The sequence below is a fragment of the Schistocerca cancellata genome, chromosome 10 (assembly GCF_023864275.1).
Source record: "Schistocerca cancellata isolate TAMUIC-IGC-003103 chromosome 10, iqSchCanc2.1, whole genome shotgun sequence".
NCBI lineage: Eukaryota > Metazoa > Arthropoda > Insecta > Orthoptera > Acrididae > Schistocerca > Schistocerca cancellata.
The window spans coordinates 145,761,098-145,779,713 of NC_064635.1; the positions used below are offsets into that span (position 1 = coordinate 145,761,098).

At 42.5% G+C, this 18,616-nt stretch overlaps 1 protein-coding gene across 1 annotated transcript in view; it reads left to right on the top strand.

The window, feature by feature from the left end:
- LOC126106832 (galactoside 2-alpha-L-fucosyltransferase Sec1-like) overlaps nt 1-16,642 on the top strand; it is a 96,445-nt gene extending 79,803 nt beyond the window's left edge. Inside the window, exons 3-4 of the mRNA XM_049913229.1 lie at nt 1,043-1,267; nt 16,395-16,642. Of these exons, the coding sequence (XP_049769186.1) occupies nt 1,043-1,267; nt 16,395-16,631 (462 nt within the window). The 3' untranslated portion in view covers nt 16,632-16,642. The remainder of the gene's footprint in view (nt 1-1,042; nt 1,268-16,394) is intronic.
- The last annotated feature ends 1,974 nt before the right edge of the window (nt 16,643-18,616 follow it).

Below are 18,616 nucleotides of genomic sequence, written 5' to 3' on the forward strand. Positions count from 1 at the left end.
CCAGAGTGGTTGCACGACAATAACATCCCTGTAATGGACTGGCCTGCACAGAGTCTTGACCTGAATCCTATAGTACACCTTTGTGATGTTTTGGAACGCCGACTTCGTGCCGGGCCTCACTCATCGACATCGATACCTCTCCTCAGTGCAGCACTCCGTGAAGACTGGGCTGTCATTCCCCAAGAGCCGGCCAGAGTGGCCGTGCGGTTCTAGGCGCTACAGTCTGGAACTGGGCGACCGCTACGGTCGCAGGTTCGAATCCTGCCTCGGGCATGGATGTGTGTGCTGTCCTTAGGTTTAATTAGTTCTAGGCGACTGATGACCTCTGAAGTTCAGAGCCATTTGAACCATTCCCCAAGAAACCTTCCAGCACCATACTCATCGTATGCCTCCGAGAATGGAAGCTGTCATCAAGGCTGAGGGCGGGCCAACACTGTATTGAATTCCAGCATTAACGATGGAGGGCGCCACGAACTTGTAAGTTATTTTCAGCCAGATGTCCGGATACTTTTGATCACATAGTGTATATTCCATCAAGTTTGGCAACAGCACTAAACACAAGCAACACTGATGCGCTGTAATGGCCGTTCTACATCTCACAGAGAATTTCATCTGATCATTTATGTACTCGCTGATGATGTGTACCTGTACAAAGTTACATTTACATCTGATGGTGTCTTCCGAGTGCTTCACTATTTTTGTCAGGGAACGTATTTTGTTCACACTCAGCCTAAGCCAGTCAGCAAATTATTTCCTCCTACAGCAGAGACTACGATACGCTTTGGTTCAAATGGCTCTGAGCACTATGGGACTTAACTGCTGTGGTCATCAGTCCCCTAGAACTTAGAACTACTTAAACCTAACTAACCTAAGAACATCACACACACCCATGCCCGAGGCAGGATTCGAACCTGCGACCGTAGCAGTCCCGCGGTTCCGGAATGCGCGCCTAGAACCGCGAGACCACCGCGGCCGGCGATACGCTTTGACGAGTGCCTTTACTTAGACCTTCTCACTTCTGAGATGGAGATGTTGCCCACAGGTGTGCACAGTCGGGGTTCACGTACGCAGAACGGACTACGGGCCATACATGAGGGAGCGGTTCCACTTGCAACAGGAGGCCGGCCCCGCCTACTATGAGGCCGCAGCTGCAGCCATGTTGGCAGACCTGCACAGCGAGTGCGCCGCCGTCGCCTTTGCAGTCACCAGCGATGACAGCCAGTGGTGCCAACAACATCTGCTGCCTGCCCTCACCAGGAAGGCCTCAGTGAGTTACAGAGTGGTGCACTTCATGAGACCTTTATAAAATTTTATTAGTTTATGCATTGACTACACAGTTGTTAGAACTGTAGGGAGTTAACATAAAACTTCGAGTTACACGAAACTGACAGAATATATTCAACATTGTGAATAGTGAAATATATGAAAGGTTTTTTTAATGACTGCGTGTGGAGTATCTTACTTAAAACAGTGGAAACATATGGAGGAGGCCTATGTACAGTAGCGGACAGATATACATTGAAGTGCCAATGAAACTGCTATAGGCATGCGTATTTAAATACAGATATATGTAAACAGGCAGGATACGACGCTACAGTCGGCAACCCCTGTATAAGACAAGTGTCTGGCGCAGTTGTTAGGTCGGTTACTGCTGCTACAACGGCAGGTTAGCGAGATTTAAGTGAGTTTGAACGTGGTGATATAGTAGGCACACGAACGATGGGACATAGCATCTCCGAGGTAGCGATGAATTGGGGATTTTCCCGTATGCATTTCAGGAGTGTACCGTGAATATCAGGAATCCGGCAAAACATCAAATCTCCGACGTCCCTGCGGCCGGATTTTGAAAGAATGGGACCAGCGATGACTGAAGAGAATTGTTCAACGCGACAGAACTGCAAACCTTCCGCAAATTGCTGCAAATTTCAATGCTGCCCCATCAACAAGTGTCAGCATGCGAACCATTCAACGAAACATCATCGATATGGGTTTTCGGAATCGAAGGTGCACTCGTGTACCCTTTACGCCTCGCCTGGGCCTGTCAACACCGACATTGGACTGTTGATGACTGGAAACATGTTGCCTGGTCAAACGAGTCTCGTTTCAAATTGTATCGTGTGGATGGACGCGTACGGCTATGGAGACAACCTCATTAATCCATGCTCCCTGCATGTCAGCAGGGGACTGTCGAAGCTGTTGGAGGCTCTGTAATGGTGTGAGGCGTAAGCAGTTGGAGTGATATGGGACCCCTGATACGTCTAGATACGACTCTGATAAGTGACATGTAAGTAAGCGTCCTGACTTATCACCTGGCCCATTCATGTTCATTGTGCAGTCCGACGGACTTTGGCAATTCCAGCAGAACAATGATACACCCCACACGTCCAGAATTGCTACAGAGAGGCTCCAATAACACTCTTTTGAGTTTAAACACTTTCGCCGGCCACTAAACTGCCAGACATGAACAATATTGAGCATATCTGGGATATCTGTGACGCCTTGCAACTTGATTTTCAGAACAGATCTCCACCCTGTCATACTCTTACGGATTTATTGACAGGCCTGCACGATTCATGGTGTCAGTTCCTCCAGCACTACTTGAAATATTAGTCGAGTCCATGCCACGTCGTGTTGCGGCACTTCTGCTAGCTCGCGGTGGCTCTGCACGATGTTAGGCAGGTGTACCAGTTTCTTTGGCCCTTCAGTGTATATTAGGGTGGTCCTTAAATGGGTATTACATAACAATATCAAGTGATTTAAGTGCGCATCTCTTACGTTTTTAACTCTTGACATTTTTTTTATAACATGTCCAATTTCATTACAATTGATTAATATTAACCCATGGTACAACAGACTTAAAGATCTGATAAAGAATTAAATACTGAAAACAGTGTGTGTGGCACAAACAATTGAAATAAAGCTATATATGTTTCACAAATATGCTTAAATGTATTTAAATTGAAGAAATTGAAATATTACTAAGTAGCAAAAAGTACAAAATGTGTGAATGCAACACAAATCAATACTAGTTTTAGCACAATTTTCTTTTCTGTGTATTTATTTCAGGATAAGGGTATTATCTCCGGTGACCTTGCACGCAAAATGAATGCTTTTTGTTCTTCATCATCCTCACTCCTCTCTGTCTTTTCAAATCTAAATCAATGCTTAACTTCTTCAACATGTGAAAACTCTTAACTAAAATGAACTCATCAGTTTCCTTCTCTGTGATGATAAAGGGATTCAAAGGATTACAAGTTAGAAAATATTTTGATAGATTCTGAATAACCGTTGCAAAACTACTACATTTGTATTTATACAATTATGTTTGGTCAAAAAGAAAAACTTGCTGAAAAGCTTTGTAACTGCAATAGGTATAACAATGAACCTCCTTTTGGTCCCCAAAGTTGCCCCACTGCAGATTTCTAGCCAGAGCGTTTTAGTGTCATTGTTAAAGTTGTCATCAAACAGTGATAACAGACAAAGACCTTCATTTAAATACTATAAGTGCTGAGAAAACTTCCTTGGAACATTTGAAGTAACCCTTGCTATTTACTCTTTACAGTTTAAATTATTTTAAAAAATAGAAGTCCTCATAAGGTTCCCCATTTGATGGTCAACTCAGAAACTACTATTCTGCTTATACTTTTAGCGCAGTTCTTTAGGCCATCCAATTCACTAACACTGAGGGATAGCTGAGAAATAAAGAAGAACATCTTCAATTAATAATTCCTTTGATTCTCTACCTTGCATGATACAAAGCTCCAGGCAAGCTTGCTTATGGATTCAAGTCCATATTTGTTGCAGAATTCAAGAAGTTCACAGTAATCATCTTTCATATGTTCTTGTTGTAGAAGTTTTCGGAATAAGTTAAGCTTTTCATCACTTCCTACATCGCTGAAACCCTCAAGTAAATGTTCATGTCTGTCTCATAATTTGCTTTTTCCATCACATTCCATTTTTCCCTAAGTTTTTTAAAGATGTTACATCGGGACTGAGTGCTATTTGGAATAACTCATTTTCGAACACACTCCATAACGCTAGCTCCTACATATGATGACAACAACGGAAAAACTGTAGCTCTCTTCTTGCAAACTGTTCCAGGAAAGTAATAGCGTCCCCACTGAATCAACCTGTGATGGATGCGGTGGTGTCACAACAAAGAATCTGAACTTTCTCTACCAGTCCTCAAACTCTTATGGCATTCGAAACTTTACATTTTTGTTCTTTCCTGCTATAATTCGGTAATGCAGGCACACCAATTAATTGTTCTCTATTTCCTTAAATTATGATGACTAATTATCCTTCAGTTCTTGAATCCCTCGTGTTTAATGCTGGTACCAGCTTTCTGTTACAATGAACAGTGACAAAACTAGGATTCCTCTCTTTAAACGAATACTTAATACTTTCTGCCTTATTCTTTCTGAATTGCTTTCGATGTTATTGGATCGGACTCGTGGAGAGTTCTGAAAAAACCCAGCAGCATCAGAACCACTCACTTCAACAGTTTCTTCAGACGTATCAGTAGTAGTTTCCAAAAACTCTGAGCTGTTATAACTCTTCATACTTCTTGAATAAAGAGTTCTTGACAGCTGCGTCAAGCACTTAAAATTGCACGAGCTTTCGGTCAAGTACACCTTGGCTATTGTCATATCACTTAACAATGCCCAACAAGTACTGGGCAAAAAGCTCGTGCAGTTTTAATTGCTTGACTCAGTTGGAAACTCGAGAACTCTTTATTTAATTGACACTGAATAAAGAGTTCTCGAGTACTGCCTTGATACCCTGCTTTCTTGTGGTTCATGTTCTTTCATAACCCTAATCCTGGCCCTTTCCTCTTTTGTCACCAACTTTCAGTCTTCCAGTCAACATCCAAGATAACCTCTATTGCAGAGCTCTCCTTGTTATAATAAAAAGAGTTTGTCTTCTTCCATTTTGATCATGATCAAAGAATTACCATGCACAACACAAAAGTGATTATTTAGATTTGCGGAAAACATAGCTTTTCGTTCTTTGTGAGTATTTGTCTTTCTATGAGCATCGTGTTGAAGCTGCATGGGCAGATGTACATGTACACGCCATCCAAGCTGTGTTTGACTCAATGCCCAGGCGTATCAAGGCCGTTATTATGGTCAGAGGTGGTTGTTCTGGGTACTGATTTCTCAGGATCCATGCACCCAAATTGCGTGAAAATGTAATCACATGTCAGTTCTAGTGTAATATATTTGTCCAATGAATACCCGTTTATCATCTGCATTTCTTCTTGGTGTAGCAATTTTAATGGCCAGTAGTGTATAATTTCTGCAAAATGTTCATTAGTATCAATATGAACTTAAATATCTGTGATGCATAACAAATGCCCTCTATTATGGCCAGTAGTTGCGCTATATAGGCAGAGGATTCAGGTGGAAGCACAATCATACGTGTCATTAGAGGGGATGAAGAAGGCGCATCCCAGTCGCTCTTCTATTTTAGAGCCGTATGTGTACATAGCGGCTACAAGCTTACTGTGGGCAATGTCGTTCAATAAAACGCCGTAGTTCATTATTGATGCTCTTCATGTTTCTTATATCACGTAACAAGTATGACACTGGGGTATATTAAGTCCGATTTATAAAAGTCTCTTTCCCAAAATTTTCGCTGCAAGTGTTTGTTATTTTCAGTGGTCTAACCCGCTTGTATAGCTTAATATGTAGAGTGCTAGCTCGTTACATGGGGAGCTGTTCCATGGCTGTTTAGGGCCATGTGTTAGGTTAAGTATTATCTGTCTGGTACAGTGGATGGTCTAATGTAGTTTTTAGGCGGTTTTCCATGGTCGTTTACGTAAATGTTGGGGTGTACACCAATCTCTGACCAAGAAAATATCATCTACAAACAGCGAAAAATACTATGAAATGCAGATCATAATTTACGTGATTCACGTACAGATGACTCACACTACTTCCGCCTACACCCTAGAACCGTACTCTGCAAAAGCACTGGACATCCGTGACACAGGGTGTTCCCAATATGCCAGCAATTAGAAAACGTGCCCGTTCCTTTCCTATATGGAGCACAGGAAGAATGATTACTAAACTGTCTCTGTACGCGCTTTAGCTAGTCTAATCTAGTCTTGATGTTCCCATAGAAGAATTATGTAGGAGGTTGTAGCATGTTCGTAGATTCGTCACCTACAGTTGGTTCTTGAAACTTACTAAAGAGGATTTTGTGGAATAGTTTGCATCCATCTTCTTCCATTTGCCAATTCAGTTCTTCGAGAATCTCCGTGATGCTCTCCCATTGGTCCAACAAAACTGTGACCATTTGTGCTACCCTTCTTTGTGCACATTCAGTATCCCTTGATATGGATCTCGTACGCTTCAGCAAGATTCTAGGATGGGTGGCACCAGTGTTTTGTAAGAAATCTACTTTGTAGGCTGTTTTACCGTATGAACCATTATCTGCCTTCTGTTTTTAGTCAACTGACGACTGTTTGGAATGACAGCATTTGGACAAAAAGTTACAATACAAATTAAAGTTGTCAAGTCATGAAAAACCTTGAACAAGATAAATACCGGAAAAATCCTCCAAGTGTAGGTGTCTGACTCAGTAGTTGACAGCTACGCAGAGGATCCGGGTTCTTATCCCGATACTGCCAGGGAATTTTCCTCGGTGGTAGGATTGGAACGGAATACACTCAACTTCACGATGCCATTTCGGACCTACTTAAGTGAGAAGTAGCAGTTCCAAGGTCTGCTGGGTGCGCTGTGCTGACCCCGTGGCCCTGTGGGCGACACCAGCAGCAGGGGTTGACACGGCGGTCGGACGGTCCCGAGGCACAGCGGTGGAGCTCTCTTTCCTCTCCTGGTGTAGCCGGCCGTTGTGGCCGAGCGGTTCTAGGCGCTTCAGTCCAGAACCGCGCGACTGCTACGGTAGCAGATTCGAATCTTGCCTCGGGCATGAATGTATGTGATGTCCTTAGGTTAGTTAGGTTTAAGTAGTTCTAAGTTTTAGGGGACTGATGACCTCAGATGATAAATTTCCCAAAGCTCTTTTAAATGCTGGTTCTAATACTGGATCACCTATCTCTTCTATATCTTCTCCTGTTTCTTCTTTTATCACACGAGAAAAGTCTTCCCCCTCATATAGGCTTTCAATGTACTCTTTCCACCTCTCTGCTCTCTCCTCTGCATTTAAAAGTGGAATTCCCGTTGCACTCTTAATGTTACCACCCTTGCTTTTCTATATGCTGTCCTTCCAACAATCATTCCTTCACGTTTTTCATGTTTCCATTTTGTCTTAGATTCCCTGCACTTCCTATTTACTTCACTTGTAACCAACTTATATTTCTGCATTCCTGAATTTCGCTGAATATTTTTATATTTCATTCTGTCATCGACCAGCTGAAGTATTTCTTCTGTTACACATGGTTTCTTCGCAGTTACCGTCTTTGTACTTACGTTTCTCTTCCCAACTTCAGAGATTGCCCTTTTTAGAGATGTCCATTCCTCTTCAATTGAATTGCCTGCTGAACTGTTCTGTGCCACAGTATCTATATCTGTAGAGAACTTAATACTTCTGTGTCCCACTTTTTTGCATATTGATTCTTTCTGACTAGTCTCTTAAACTTCAGCCAACTTTTCATCGTTACTAAACTGTGAGCTGTGTCTATATCTGCTCCTGGGAATGTCTTACACGTATCTGATTTTGGAATCTCTGCCTGATCGTGATGTAACTAAAATCTTCCCGTATCTCTCAGCCTTTACCAAGTATACCTCCTCCTCTTGCGATTGTTGAACAAAGTCTTTGCTGTTAGTAAATTTATTGCAGAAATTAATTACCCATTATCCTCTCTCACTCCTAGTACCAAGCCCATATTCTCCCGTAACCCTTCCTTCTACCCCTTTCTATACAACTGCATTCCAATCCCCCGTGGCTATTAGATTTTCGTCTCCCGTTACGTACTGAATTAGTCTTTCGGCGTCCTCATACACTTTCTGTGACTCTTTATCTTCAGCTTGCGACGTCAGCATGCATACCTGAAATATCGTTATCGGCGTTGATTTACTGTCGATTCTGATGAGAACTACCCTATCACTGAACTCTGCACAGTAACTCACTCTCTGCCCTACATTCCTATTCATACCGAATGTACTCCTGTCATACCATTTTCTGCTGCTGTTGATATTACCCTATACGTACCTCATCATAAATCCTTGCCTTCTTTCCGTTTCACTTCACTGACCTTCACTATATCTGTACCGAGGCTTAGCATTTCCCTTTTCAGATTTTCTAGCTTCCCTACCACGTTCAAACGTCTGGCCTTCCACGCCCCAACCAATAGAACGTTATCCCTTCTTTGGTTATTCCCCCATCCCCCTTGGCAGTCTTCTCCCGGAGATCCGAATGGGGAACTGTTCCAGAATCTTTTGACTACGGGGAGATCGTCATGACACTTTTCCAGTTACAGGCTACACTTCCTGTGGATACACATTATTTATATTCAATGCAGTGGTTTCCATTGCCTTCTGAATTCCGCAGTTCGTGGTCTGGTGGCTAGCGTTGCTGTCTCTGGATCACGGGGTCTCGGGTTCGATTCCCGGCCGGGTTGGGGATTTTTCCCTGCCCAGGGACTGGGTTTTTGTGTTGTCTTCATCATCGTAATCATCATCGTAATTCGTGACGGTAGCTAGATTGGACTGTGCAAAAAAATTGGACTGTGTAGAAACTGCGACTTCGTACGGGTATTGATGACCGTGCAGTTGAGCACCCCAAAACCTGATATCATCGCCTTTGGAAACATCATGTCGTTAACAATTGTTGATTCTTCCGTCTTTAGGAGCAGTTTCTAAACCCAAGGGCAAGAGAGTGCCCTGAACCTCTGTCCGCTCCTCTGCCCTCTTTGACAAAGCTGTTGTCAGAATGAGGGTGTCTTTTTATGCCGGAATTCTTTGGGTGCCAATTTTGATAATTTTTATTCAAAATTTGAGCGGTGGCAGTGTTGTAATCTGCGACCGACGACAATTTGATTTGACGCTGCCCTCTTTTTTTATCTCATTTTGATCGTTAATGGTCGTTGTATTAGTTTGGAGCGGACGTCCCTCATGCGTGTTCGTTGCTCCATCAACTCAGTTTTTTTTTAATTACAGAGGGCAGGTAACCCTCCGACCGAACACTCTGAGCTACCGTGCCGGCACCCCTTGACCATGCGTCATAAGTGTGGAATACCGTTTTAAAACGGTTCTCCCTGTTGATCTTTATGCCGTATGTGCTATTTTGTTCCCAAGCCCTGTCCAGTTCTCCAGTGTAGATCTTCAAAATAGTTGGGGACATATCACATCCTTGTCTGATTCCCTACGTTGTTGTTAATTATTTACACTTGTCATCTCCATCTTCCATTACTTTTTCTTTAATTTGATTTGCCCTGTCTGTTTGTAAAGAGTTTTTGCGCGCCCAGTAGACACCTTAAATTACTGAGAAGTCGATTACGAAAATGCAGATGTAGCAAAAAATGAACCACTGAGTTGATGTCGCGATATTGTTGCCCCTGTCTGGAAAGATTAATTGATGTGACTGTGCATCATTCTGTGTGATACATTATTTAAGTTACCCCAAGTCATTTTTATTTTATGTAGTGGGAACATATAATCCTTATCTGGCACACTGAGCTCAATAACAGATGCATCACCACCATTAGTAGGTGTGGATTAACTTCAATCAAACTTAGTATAGATATAAGACTTACTGGCTGACAAAAATACTGTGGACATAGCACATCTCTAGCTTCTAGAAGCAGGTTGGAAGGTCATGTAAGGGAATGGGGAGGCATAACACTAGAATGGATGTGAAAATCTCAATGGAAAAAAAGTTTGGCTTAAACTCTCTGAGGTCATTATAGATGTAGATGGGACATGAAAGGAGTTGTTGTAGAACGCTTTCTAGGTCTCCGCCTGAGATCAGTCAATATTTCATGGCACTGATTGCGCCAATACCTGGTACCTGTAATAATTCATTAAAACACGGTCGCCGGATTAAAGTAACTGCACGATTCTTCTACAAGAAAAACGGCATAGTTTAATCGTATCAGAGATCCTCTGGATCAAAGAGCTGCTGTTCGATTGTGTTTGAAGGGTTAGACACCAGTATTGTGACCTTGGACGGGTTCCAGAGCTGAAAAATGAGTGGGGTAGCAACACAGAATCTATGATTTTCACTGAGTATGCAAAAGAATTTATAAACACAGCACTACTGGTGAAACCTGCATACATTCTTAATGCACATGAATACACAACTTTTAATGGTAGAAACGCACAGAAATCAGATTGTAAGGGGTCAGCGCCCCTTACGTGTGCTGAACAATATATCTTTGCCTCACGCAGGTCGCAGCAGGTACTATCGATAGTGGAGAGCCCGGTGCACCAGAAGGTGGTCAGTGTTGACTCCGAGCAAGTAAGTTGTTGGCTGCTAAGCGAGCAGGGCGGATTTCGGCAGGACGGCCGACCGCATTTACAATTGTTTAACGGCTGTGTCACCCAAAGCCGTGCGCCTGACCTCTAGCAAATAAGTAAATGGCATTAACTGAGCGATTTGTTGATGTGTTTAAGTGTTAATTTGTACAACGTGATTATGCGACAACCGCGTTGTGCACCCACGATTTGAATCGCAGTCAGGACTGTGCATTCAGAAGAATATTGGCGTGTGACGCCATTAATAGGCGACCTGTGATGAGTTAACCATTATTACTTTGTCAGAAGAAGGGAGTAACTGCCTCATTAGTGCTGTTTAGACAATATATATATATATAAACTTAACAACAAAGTATGTACCGATTATTGCCACCTGACATCCTAATTAGCTTTGTTGGATTTGATACGAAACAACTCCCGTGCAAATATTAACCGAAGAGCTTTTATCCATTGCACGCGGTCAAACTATACTAAAGTGTTAGGGTATAATCCACTAGTCAATAACGATGGGTTAATAAGCGCTGGAGGAAACGGAGGACCGTTTGTGCCAGGATTTTGCTACACATGGAGGGTTTACATCCATGTCGAAAATTTGCGTTGCTTCGACGACAATGGCCGGAGTGCCGCACGGGTGAGCAGGAATGGCATTTATATTCCCTGCTTGTCACAAATATTTGGCCGTTTGTTCCCGAATTTTCGCGATTTCTGAGGGTGTGGTTAGGCAGGGCCCTAAGAGGGCAACTTAAATTGCAATGCTGCAGTCTGAGGCAGAGGCGTATCCTGTATGGACATGACCGAATAACTCGTCTCCTCTCTAACACTGTTCATCTACAAGTGGCTCTGGTTACATCTAGAAAACCTTTGGCATTTCTTCCACAGTTGATGAAGGCAAAGAAGTGCGCTACTCAGGCATTTAGGGGCTTTTGAGGTCACATTGTGTGTGGTCTTGGGAGTGTACCCAGTAGACTATACCATGAGACACTGGGCCGCAGGGAAGGTTGCGCAAGACAACTGCTGCAACAGGCGAAGAAATAAAGAGATAAACGCCACTTAAAGAGAGGGCTGTCAGATAGCTGGCATCGGGAATGCTACAGCAGTAATAAGGGCAAAAGGGTTTACACCGTTAGTAAATATTTGTTTATTTATTTACTTATTTATTTAACCTAATATCATTAGGGCTGTCAGGTTCTATTACATGGGACCAGTACCTTTTTTACATCGTAGTTACCTAAGAAATAACAATTGTAGAATGATAACTAGTATTAAAATGATTTGAGTGTCTGAAATGGCAGCGTGAGTAAATAATACTGACTATGAACTAATGAAGTTAATAGTGACCACTCCGTCTTAAGGCCACGAGTGGACTATCGGGACCATCCGACCGCCGTGTCATCCTCAGTTGAGGATGCGGATAGGAGGGGTGTGTGGTGAGCACACCGCTCTCCCGGTCGTTATGATGGCTCCTCAGTCGGCATCACGAGTCTCAGTGCACCCCAAAAAATGGCAACAGCGCATGGCGGCAGGATGGTCACCCATCCAAGTGCCGGCCACGTCCGACAGCGCTTAACTTCGCTCATCCACTGCGGCAAAGCCGTTGCCGAAGCTAATGGTGGTAGTACTTTTACTAGTGCAGCTGCTGCAACTAATAGTGATAGTAGTAATAACAGCAACAACAATAATAATAGTGACAATAAGTACGATAGTAATAACAATGATGATCGTTGCAGGTATCAAAAGAATTTATAGGTGTACCGAATAAATGTTTTGTGATGCATTGACTTCCGACAAAAGGAAATTTAAGAGACTTCATCCACTAAGAGTTCTAAGAAGTGAAGAAGATCAGGTTCCACAGAGGGATGTACGTGGGTAATCATTACTATTGTCATAGCAGGTATCTCATTGACTATCTTCTGAAGTTGGGAATGTTACTAATTTCTCCTATATAATGCGGGAGATTATTCCAGAGTTGGTGTCTGAGAAGGGTTTCGAGAAAATAGCTGTGCGATGGGGTGGGACAGTAAACATTTTGCTCTGACGTAAACAGGTGTTTCTGCCATCTTGTTCAGACAAAAGCGTTAAGGCCGGAGGGAGATATGGGGACAGTGTTCACTGATAGAACAGTAGAGAAGACCTGGAGTATGGAACTCTCTTCACGACGGCTGTGCATATGGTGGTGAAATGTGATCAAATAGTCAAACATCACAAACATAACGAACAGAGGCATTCACAGCCAGTTCCAGGCGCTGTGAGCTTTCCTTAGAAAGGCCTTGTAGGATATCATCGATGTGGTAGATAACTGGAGTATAATTGTTTGAACAAGTTTCTTTTTCAGGTCAAGAGGGAAGAATTTTTTTTTCTTTTTTTTTTCTCTAGGACATGGTGATTCTGAGGCCTTCTTTCACAACGTACTTACTGTACGTTCTCAGTCTAATCCAAATATCTATCTACAAAGACCCAAGCAAAGGCATGATGTACTTCCTGAGAGGACATAACCCTTAACGAATGCATTTACACCATATGTGAGAATGGAAGAGAATAATGTAGGCCCTACTTATGGGCAGAAAGGCTCCCCAGAGCACACTCGTAACACGTTAAACACTTCTCACAAAGGCCAGACGACTAGAGCACACAGTCGGGTACTGGTACAATGCGATTAGAAACGAAATATCGTGGAAAGACGTCGACGGTGCGACAGACTTGATCTGAAAGGCCCTGCACCACCAGTAAAAAACAACGGCAAAATAGACCTGACATGAGAACCAGGACGCAACAGACAATCAACGTAATAGACACTTCAGAGGCTCAAACGACAGCACAGATGATGATGATGGGGAAGTCCTTGTCCAAATCACCTAGTACTTAACCAGTGACAGGTAAAACCTGAACATTGTATATAGCCAAACAGAATAGTAACACCAAGAACCAGCAATCGGTGCATGGCTTGATCTCTTTCCGAGATGTCCTCCAATACTCCACTAGCCTTTGGTGGTGGTAATCTACAGCTTATCTTTGTCTTTCCCGTCATCTTCACAGCCAGTTCCAGGCACTGTGAGCTTTCCTTAGAAAGGCCTTGTAGGACATCACCGCATCAACAAACATCCTCCGTTACTGTTAACTGATTGAATTTTTCTTTGTAACCTGTTATTTGACTTTTTTTATTTCTGAAACCAATATTTGCTTGGCACAAGGAGTAATTGCAAAATATAAAACTTTTTTTTAATGCTAAGCAAAAGGCACCTAAATATGCAATTAACGAAACAAATTTGAAAAGAAAATTAAATAACTTCAGAGAAACTGCTTTCCATACAATTGGTGTCATAGACTCGCTCCTTCCGCAGTTTCACCAGAAGAACTTGTCTCTGTTAAGTTTCCTGACAAGATCGGTTTCACACGAGGCATGGGACTGAAAATATCTCTTTCAACTTGTAACCTAATGGCCTAGATGTTATTTTCTCTCCCAAGAAGCCGTCATTGTACAAAATTCCCTTCTGTATGGGACCATGAGTCACGTGACGCCAAATATTCGCTTGTCCGTTCCTCTGGCAACAAGTTTTAACAAAGAACTCTATTAATTCTTCAACATGACGCATGCAGCTTTCTGGTGGTGAACCGAAATATTCGAACCACTACAGGCTGCCACATACATTGAGGTGACAAAGGCCGCGGGACATTGTCCTAATGTCGTATCGGACCTCCTTTTGCCCAGATTGGTGCAGCAGCTCGACGTGGGGTGGACTCAACAACTCCTTGGAAGTCCCTAGAAAGAATACTGAACCTTGTTGCCTCTATAACCGTCCATAGTTCCGAAAGTGTTGGCAGTGCATGATTTTGTACACGAACTGACCTCTCGATTGTGTGCCATAAAACTTCGATGGGATTCATGTCGGCAAATCTTGGTGGCCTAAACATTCTCTCCAACTGTCCAGAATATTCTTCAAACCAGTCGCCATCAATTGTGGCCCAGTATCATGGTACAATGTCACCCATAAAAATTTCATCGTTGAATGGTTGAAAATGGTCTCAAAATAGCCGAACATAACCGTTTCCAGTCAATTATCGGTTCAGTTGGACCAGAGAACCCAGTCCATTCAAATATAAACACAGTGCACACCACTGTGGAGCCAGCACAGCTTGTACAGTGCCTTGTTGACAACTTGGGTCCCTGGCTTCGTGGGCTCTGTGCCACTCTCAAACCCTACCATCATCTCAAACCAACAGAAATTGAGACTCATCTGATGAGGTTACTGCTTTCCGGTCCTCTAGGGCCCAGCTGATATGGTCACGAGTTGAGGAGATTTGCTGCAGGCGATGCCATGTTTCACGCAGTTCTACTTGTCTGTTAGCACTAACAACTCTACACAAACACTGCTGCTCTCGGTCGTTAAGTCAAGTCCGTGGTGAGAGGTAATGTTTGAAATTTGGTATACTCGACAACGTAACGTTAGCGACAGCCCCGGACGGTGCACAAGTTTCGCCCAATCACCCCCCTCCCCCCCCCCCCTCCCACACACACACACACACACACACACACACACACACACACACACACACACACCAATCCATATCCTAAGCTCCGCCCATGGTCTGCCGCATGTTCCAATATCAAAGTTTTTCGTATCACAGATATGGCAGTCATAAGAAGAGAGAAAATCAGTAGTTAGTACGAAATACAGTTTTTCCGGTGCCATTGTGAAAAGAATTAGAAATATATTTATTGAATATGCGAGTTGAAAAATCATCAATAAGAATGAAAAATGAAAATGGTATCCACACTGTCTTTTTTTATTTCATGAGCTTTCATCTGCACTATATCAAAGAATCTGATATTTGTTAACTGCAGTGAGCGCAAATATTCGTCACCTCGCGTAGTGTAAGAAATTCTGTTGGGAAATGTTAATTGGTAGTATCGCCAAGGATGCTGTCCATTATCTCGATTGTCTAAAGTCAATGTTGTGCATAAAAAATGCAAAGTCGATGTCTTGGTTTGTTTCTGATTACCTCATTAAGACTAAAGAATATAAGAGTGGGATAATGTAGAAATGCGTAATGCAAGCTGTCAGATATTTATACAGTGACATTCTTCATTAATATTTGCCTGTATAATGGGTGAATTTTTACTTGTGAACTCTTATGACTGCTTGCTTATAGCAGACACGAGATTACTTTGAGTTCTTCTTCAGTGTTTGAGAGCTTTAGAGCTGCCTATTGTTAAACATATGTACATAATTTCGTCAGTGTCATTCCAACACATCTTATCGTACTTTAATGTCTGTTAGATATCAGTTTTGACAGCAGTTGGCCACAACAGTCAAGATTAGGTACCTTGTGTATGATAACTTTATTGAGAGTGCATATCTACGTTTCATTTTGACAGTATTACACAAATTGCTAAGAAGTACTAACAGTACAACACTGCTAGTATGAACAACTGCGGTAAAACAAAAAACGACGAACAAAAACACGACAGCGACGAGGACTACCAAAGATCGTATTGCTGTGCTCTTGGTTGGTGTGGCGGGGGGTAGGTGTGGAGGGGGGTAAATGGGAGGGGCTTGTGCAAATGTCCGGGGCTGTCGCTAACGTTTCCTTTCTCGACACACTCTTCACTGTGGATCTCGGAATATTGAATTCCCTAAACTGATCATGATGGGAACTTTTTCACATGAATCACCTGAGTACAAACGACAGCTCCGCCAATGCACTGCCCTCTTACAGTCTATGTACTCGATACTACCGCCATCTGTATATGTCCATACAGCTATCCCGTGACTTTTGTCACCTCATTGTACAAATATCGAACAACGAACTGTAGACAGATATCAGTACGCTTCTTGTAAAGTTTGAGATTGAGTTAAATAAGTTATTTGGTTAAGGTTGGTAATCAGCAACTGAAGTTCTACTTCGTCTGAGTTGCTGTTGTGATCTATGCAGTCGGGTATTGTTCTGTCCCAGGCAGATGCGGCCGCCAGCGTGGGATTCTTGATGTCATCGAAGAGGCCTGCGGACGACCTGTGCCTTCTGTCCTCGTGCCAGCACCTCATCATGGCCTACGGCACCTTCGGGATGACCGCGGCCATCCTTTCCGGCGGCCGGACCATCATGTACGACACAGCCCAACACGGCGCTCACCCACAGCCTGCCCCTCAGATGATGACGTCACTGGTCCCTCACTGGCGTCTCATTCCATAGAGTCAGCTACTCGCTCCATCCCAAAGGATGAAGTCACTGACCTCACACTGGTACGTTGTCCCATAGCAGCTCCTGTTTGTCTCATCCCAAAGGATGACATCACTAATAGTATACTGGTGCCTCATCTCCCAGTGACCATTGTTTGCATTATCCCAGAAGGTGACATCACTAGTGCCGCACTAACGAATTCGTCTTATGGTGCCTCCACCCGCATCATCACGGAGGATGATGTCGTTGTTCCCACAATGGCTTGTCACCTGTTGGGCCCCCTGTCTGCGGACTGCATAGCACTGTGAAAACTTCTATTTGTTCCCCAATTTCTTAAAGTAAGTGGACTTCTAATCTGTTATCAAACATAAAAAAATCTTCTGAGGGTTAGACCGCGCTGTAATCGTCTTCCATTTCTTCTCCAGACTTTAAAAAACTATGGGAACAATAAAAGAACACAGTGAAAAACAGGAAAGCCATTCAAGTTTCAAACAGAGGGTTAAATCGTCACTAGTGGATTACAAGGAGCATTGTGGTCAGGATGTACATTTTGATAATGTAAGAGTTCTAACAAAATAATGTAATATTTGTAAATGGAGTGTCCGAATGTTGAGATCTGCAAGAATAAGTGAATTTCAACAGAGATTATAGTAATATATGCTTCCCACCATTAAGAAATTAACTATCCAGCCATAGTGAATGAGGAATAGAGGTGGCAAAGGCACTCGTTCCCCACAATTCGATTTCCGCACAGTGTGGATCCAAAAGTTCCCTCACTCACCTTGATGCTTGTGTAAAGGTGCCATGCGCACAAACAGACCAGTGAGACTCGGCATTATATCTAGCCATAAATTTTGCTCTACAATTCATACTACCTATTTTAATTGTTTTACATCTCCTTCTAAACCATTGAACCGATTTCAGCCGAACTTGGTGCACGTATCACTTACTGTCAGGAAATAGTTGCTGTGTGGTAAGAACCGTCTACTTATCATAGATATCACTTCATAAACAATGAGATGCCTAAAAATCTGCCACATCAAGCACGATGTTTAAATTTATTATTTCTGTGCTTCTAACATTATTCGTAATAAATTTCGCTGAAAGTATCCACATACGCCGTTAAATGAACCTACAATTTATATCATGGTACCACACATAGTTCAGAAGATATGACATCACAAACGTGAAAAGCTAGCGCGTCATTCATGACGTTTAAATTTATTGCTTCTTTGCTATAAACACCATTCGCAACATATTTCACAAGAAGTATCCATAAATGCTACTGAATGCATCTACACAAATTTATCATTGTACGAGACGTGTTTTGAGACATATAACGTCATAAACACTGAGATGTGTGAAAAAATGCCACGTCAATGTAAGACGTTTTAGTGCATTTCTTCTTTACTGCTAAGACATGTCCCCAATCGAGTCAAGTTTAGGAGATCCCTGACTTCTGGTAAGGCTTTTGACAGCTTTCAACTGCAAAGCGCGAACGGCTGTACGCGAAACAACAGTCGCCTATAGAGCTATGAAGAGACAGTGCCACAGACTTTCACGAAATCATGTTGTAAACACGCGAAGCAGCTGCAACCAGCTTACAGAAAATGTTCCAGAATTTTAAATGTCTTTTCACGAAAATACGATAATGAAATTTTTTAATATTATGCTCAAACACAGTTCACAGTTTGTTTTCGTATCTAACAGAAAATTGGCCCCATGAATACCCGGGTAGTGCCGGGCTCGTCAGCTAGTAAATGAATAAATCAGTAAGCAGCCTTATGATTTGGCAATTATGATAACTAAGTTCACACCCTTCTTAATTGCTCTGTCTTCTTTCTAAGGTTATTTTTGTCAAAATAAACTGGAGATTCTTCACCAAACAATTACTTGAACAAGACGAAAGATATTCAATGACTTTGTTCATTTCCATTAGAGTTATAAAGAAATAAAAATAATATGTTGTTATAAGTATTAATATTTCTCATTATTTT